Source organism: Mesocricetus auratus, unplaced genomic scaffold (genome assembly GCF_017639785.1).
Source record: "Mesocricetus auratus isolate SY011 unplaced genomic scaffold, BCM_Maur_2.0 contig_8590_pilon_obj, whole genome shotgun sequence".
In the NCBI taxonomy this organism is placed as follows: Eukaryota; Metazoa; Chordata; class Mammalia; order Rodentia; family Cricetidae; genus Mesocricetus; species Mesocricetus auratus.
This window is the reverse complement of record NW_024430547.1, coordinates 1-4,695: the sequence shown is the minus strand read 5'-3', so window position 1 is coordinate 4,695 and position 4,695 is coordinate 1. Positions and strand designations below refer to the sequence as shown.

Genomic DNA, 4,695 nt, shown 5'->3' with positions numbered 1-4,695 from the left:
GAATGTGTGTGCCTTTGTATTTGTGGCATAGATGTTCAAAATTGAGACTTCATCTTGATGGACTTTTCCTTTGATGAATATGTCCTTCTTCATGTATTTTGCTTGATTTTAATTTGAAATCTAGTTTGTTAGATATTACAATTGCTACACCTGCTTGTTTCTTGTTTCCGTTTGATTGGAAAATCTTTGGAAAGTCTTTGACATTGAGATTATGTTTCTTGTATGCAGCAGAAGGATGGGTTCTGTCTTCATATCCATTTTGCTAGCCTGTGTCTTTTTATAGGCAAGTTGAAACCATTAACATTGAGGGATATTAATGACCAATGATTGATGATTCTTGTTTGTGTTTGATTTATTGGTAGTGGAGTTATTGTTTGTAGGTTCTCCTCCCTTTTTCTTTTGGTGTTTGGCAAAGTGGGATTATCTATTGCCTGTATCTTTGTGAGTGTAGTTATCTTCATTGGTCTAGGTTTTCCTTCCAGTACTTTCTGTAGAGCTGGATTCATGGATACGTATTGTTTAAATCTGGCTTTGTCATGGAATATTTTGTTTTCTCCATCTATGGGAATTGAAGGATTTGCTAGATATAGTAGTCTGGGCTGGCATCCTTGTTCCCTTAGTGTTTGTAGGATATCTTTCCTGAATAATGTACTTTCATAGTTTCCATTGAGAAGGCAGGTGTAATTCAGGTGGGTCTGACTTTATATGTTACTTGGCTTTTTCTTTACGTTCTCTTACTGTTTTCTCTTTTTTTTGAAATTCAAAACTCATTTATTGAACGAATAGTATATGCAAGAATACCAATAAAAGGAAACTAATACTACAAACTACAATTTTGAAAGTAAAGCCAATATAACAGGAACAAAATATACATAACATGTGAGGAATGTTTGATTTTTGACCCATGACGCATTCCTTATCTTTACAATGAACTTAGATGTCTGTTAAAACAAAACTGTGCCTTGGTCTAACTTCAGTGCTTCTTCAAAAAGCAACAACATTCTACACCACTTCTGCTTTGAGATATTCGAGATTCACACATTTGTTCAAGTACATAGATTCGATTCAATAGCATATCTCTAGATCATGTTACTCTGTTAGTATCTTGAGTAGTGTATACCGAACAAGTACCACCTCAAGTTGGAGACTGCTGATCCTGGAAATGAAATTTACTTCAGGTGTGGGTTTTTAAACAATGAGATGAAAGTAAAACTCCCCCCTCCCCCCAGGAATTTATTAAAGTATAGAAACGCAAGTCTACCCTTCTACTCTAAAGAACATTTCCTACTAACATTTCTGGTAAGGCAATAAATGCTCCAGAATAATCTTCAATATACGCTTGCAAAGATTACACATTTTAGTATTAATAATGAAAAAAGAATAAAACAAAGAAAAACGAGAAAAAAGACACATCAAAAATTCAGGCTAAAATACGCATTAGACAGCAATGGCAGTATTTTTGGGATTGATGTAAATGCCATATATTTACCAAAGAATGTCATGCTTATTAAAACTACAGTTAAGGACTTAAGAGATGTACAGTAAATACACTGCTGAGGTCAATTTATCTAAATAGTAATACCACAATGTAATTGCTAGCCAGGTGATGAAGATGCTACTTGGGAACATAAGTACTGTACAATTTTTACATTGTAAGGCACTTTTACTCAGCATAGAAGGAAAACAGGAACAAAGAATCAAAATATTGGAAGTTGACACCCAAACATGAGTTTTAAATGTGACTTCAGTTTTAAATGAAGGTTATTTAGCCAATCACACCACAGTGAGAAAAACAGGTAGTCAGCCACCTATGTAACCAACCAAAATGTAAAGTGCTTTTCTGGTTGCTAGTGGCAGAGAAAGGGCTGAAGAAACCCATACAAAGTCAAACAGTTACTACATATCAAATCCATCAGCTGACAGCTAGAGTATTTGAAGTCCTGTATATAATTATTGACTGGCCAGAATTACCCCTGGCACCTTCCATTTTTCTTTAAAAAATCATTACAGTAGTTGTCCAAAAATGAAGGAGCTCTACTTCTCCATGGGCAAGTTCTATGGCACACAATGTAAAAATTACCTAGACACAGTGATTTAAAGATTTAAAAAATAATGTTTTCAAGCTGTTGTAAGGAAATAAAGTACAGATCCTTTGGAAAAAGTCACATCGATTGGTAAACAAACTGAGATCTGTCCTTGCACTTCAAGTCATGATGAACCTTGAAAGTAATCACATACACATCATGGCATATTAAGAGCGAAAGGAGAAGACGTACAAGGCAATCCACTACTAAAGCTAGTTTCCTTCTAAAGTAACAATAAAACATGGTTAAATAAAGCAAGCATTGAGTCCCTTGATTTAAGGAAATGTGTAAATACACACTTCAACAAACATGATCTTAAGGGACTAGCAGTTTAAAAATTCAGTCAATAAGCACAGTGTAATTTTCCACCTGTTACATTTAAAAATGCTGTTCAACCAGCTGCAGAATAGATCAATGTATAGTCAAGTTAGTATGTTGTTTCTTATTTGCAAATCTGGTTCATTGTGGTAGGTTAACTAATTAATTCAGAACTCAGAATCCCTACCTTTCATACTGAGGTGCTATGGTAATATTAGGCAGACCACAACTAGTTTTTTGGTTTTGCCATTAAGAAATATATAAATGTGCTTCAGCAGGTAAGTGGAAGAGTGCCACTAGCAAGAGACGCCAGTGGAGATTCTTTCTAGAAATTTGGTGATTAAGAAAACCCTTCCGAGCCCTTAGAAGAAAGCAGGGCACAAACGCCTATCCAATATGTAAGCAAACCGATGGCTGAAAGCATTAAATAAAGTTTCTGAAATAGTGGTCACAAAATCAAAAATAAATACTGTTCTACTCGCAGATGGTTTTTTTCTTTTCTCTCTTTTTGCTCTGTTAGCACATAATATCTCCTGATACACTAATATCTCCTGATATTGTGTGAAGCATTCCACACAACAGGGCACTTGAGAGGAACTGGCTTCAGACGTGATGTTCAAAGTCCTTAGCACACTGGTAACCTCTTTAACCTCAAAGAGGTTCAGTCTGCTGCTGGCAGACATTATTTGGATCTTGATAGGATTCCATTATTTTGCCAGAAGCTCTCTGGGCAGCACAGAAAGGTGTACTGTCAAGAGAATTTGGGCAGATGCACTAGAGCTCAGAGCTTCTCATCACCAGTTGCCCAGAGTCCATGCTGGCCAGCGAGAACAACTCTAAAAAGGACCATAGGAAGGCTTCAGCATGGTTCCCAGAAGAAACATTTAACATGTGCTGTCAAAGCCAAGACAAAAATAAGGTTCTTTCCATTTGTAGTTTCCATTGCTTGAGTGTGGAAAAAAAAGTTCACAAGTTACCAGGTGCTGCCACCGGAGGCGTGTTTGCATCTTGAAGTACAACTTGCTTCCGGTTTCCTTTGAGCATGGATCCACTACAAACTTAAACACTCTAAATAGTAGAACTCTGTTCAGTCCAGAAATACAGTTACTTTATTCAAGGTCTGCTTTAACTGCTGACAGTATACACAGGGTTAATAGTGTTTCCATTGCTTCCCAGAAACTGCGGACTACAGCTACGTAATATCAAGAATGTCAAATTGGGCGGTCTAGTGAAGGGTCAGATAACAAACAAGGTGTTTTTAGGCAGTTCCATGAAGAATCTAAGAGTTGGGCAGTAAAAAGTTACAAACCCTTTAATATTTTAGAAAAGAGTGAAAAAAGCAGAGGAGTTACAGATGTCTTATTCTCAGATTTCTAACTCTCTCCTGTGCCACAAACCTAGTTTCCATTAAGCTGCTGCTGGGTTAGTTGCTGATCAATCGCTACTCTTGCCCGGCTTTTACTTTCTCGTTCCTCATCTTCTTCATCTCGCTCATCATTTCCGCTATGATTTTTACAATAGAGTTTGTAAATTCCTCGTGACATATTTTCAATGTATTTTGCTTTGTCTTGTACACCACAGTGGTAATGGTAGGTTTTAACACAGGCTTTTATTTCACATCCAATAGTAGCACCAGGCTGACTGCAAAGTGTACATTTCATCCTTTTTCCTTGTTTAATCTCCTGAAGTACAGTTTTAATATCAAAATCTCCAAATTCTGCTCTTGATGTTGTTGTGAGCTGAACAGTACCAGAAGAAAACAACATGCACTTATAATGTGCGGCTGCCTTCTTGGCATTAAATATATGCAACTTCCCTCTCGCTTCATTTTCTTCCTCCCCTACATGGCAAAATCCGCATTTAGGTCTGGTGTCATTAGGACTGCTCCTGTGTGGAGACCTATCTCGGTAGGAACTACTTTCCATTTCGTCTGTTCCATGGGAGGATGTAGATCTGGTATCTCCTGCCAACCCTTTAAAATTAGTTTTTCTTGGTCTTCCTTTGCGACCTTTCTTCTTAGTCTTTGGAGATGACGGCTCCAGTTCATGTTCATTAAAAGTTTCTTCTAAATCAGCTTCAGAATTATGTGCAGTTTTCTTGTGTTTTCGACAATAAACCATGTAAATGCCTTGCGAAGGTTTCTCTCGGATCTGAGCTTTATCATGGAGTGCGCAGTGGTAGTGGTATGTCCTGTGGCATGTTTTCACATCACAGCCGATTGTTGCTCCAGGACAATGGCACAAAGAACACATCAGCTTTGTGCCCCTTTTAATTTCCTTTTGGACATCTTCAA

General features: G+C 37.3%; 1 protein-coding gene across 1 annotated transcript; it reads right to left on the bottom strand.

Annotated features, from left to right (window-relative positions):
- Positions 1–3,690: 3,690 nt before the first annotated feature.
- On the bottom strand, positions 3,691–4,688 carry LOC121138072 (PHD finger protein 6-like). Its single transcript, XM_040740888.1, has one exon. It carries the CDS (start codon positions 4,652–4,654, stop codon positions 3,800–3,802), a length of 855 nt encoding a protein of 284 aa, XP_040596822.1. The 5' UTR covers positions 4,655–4,688; the 3' UTR covers positions 3,691–3,799.
- Between the last annotated feature and the right edge of the window lie 7 nt (positions 4,689–4,695).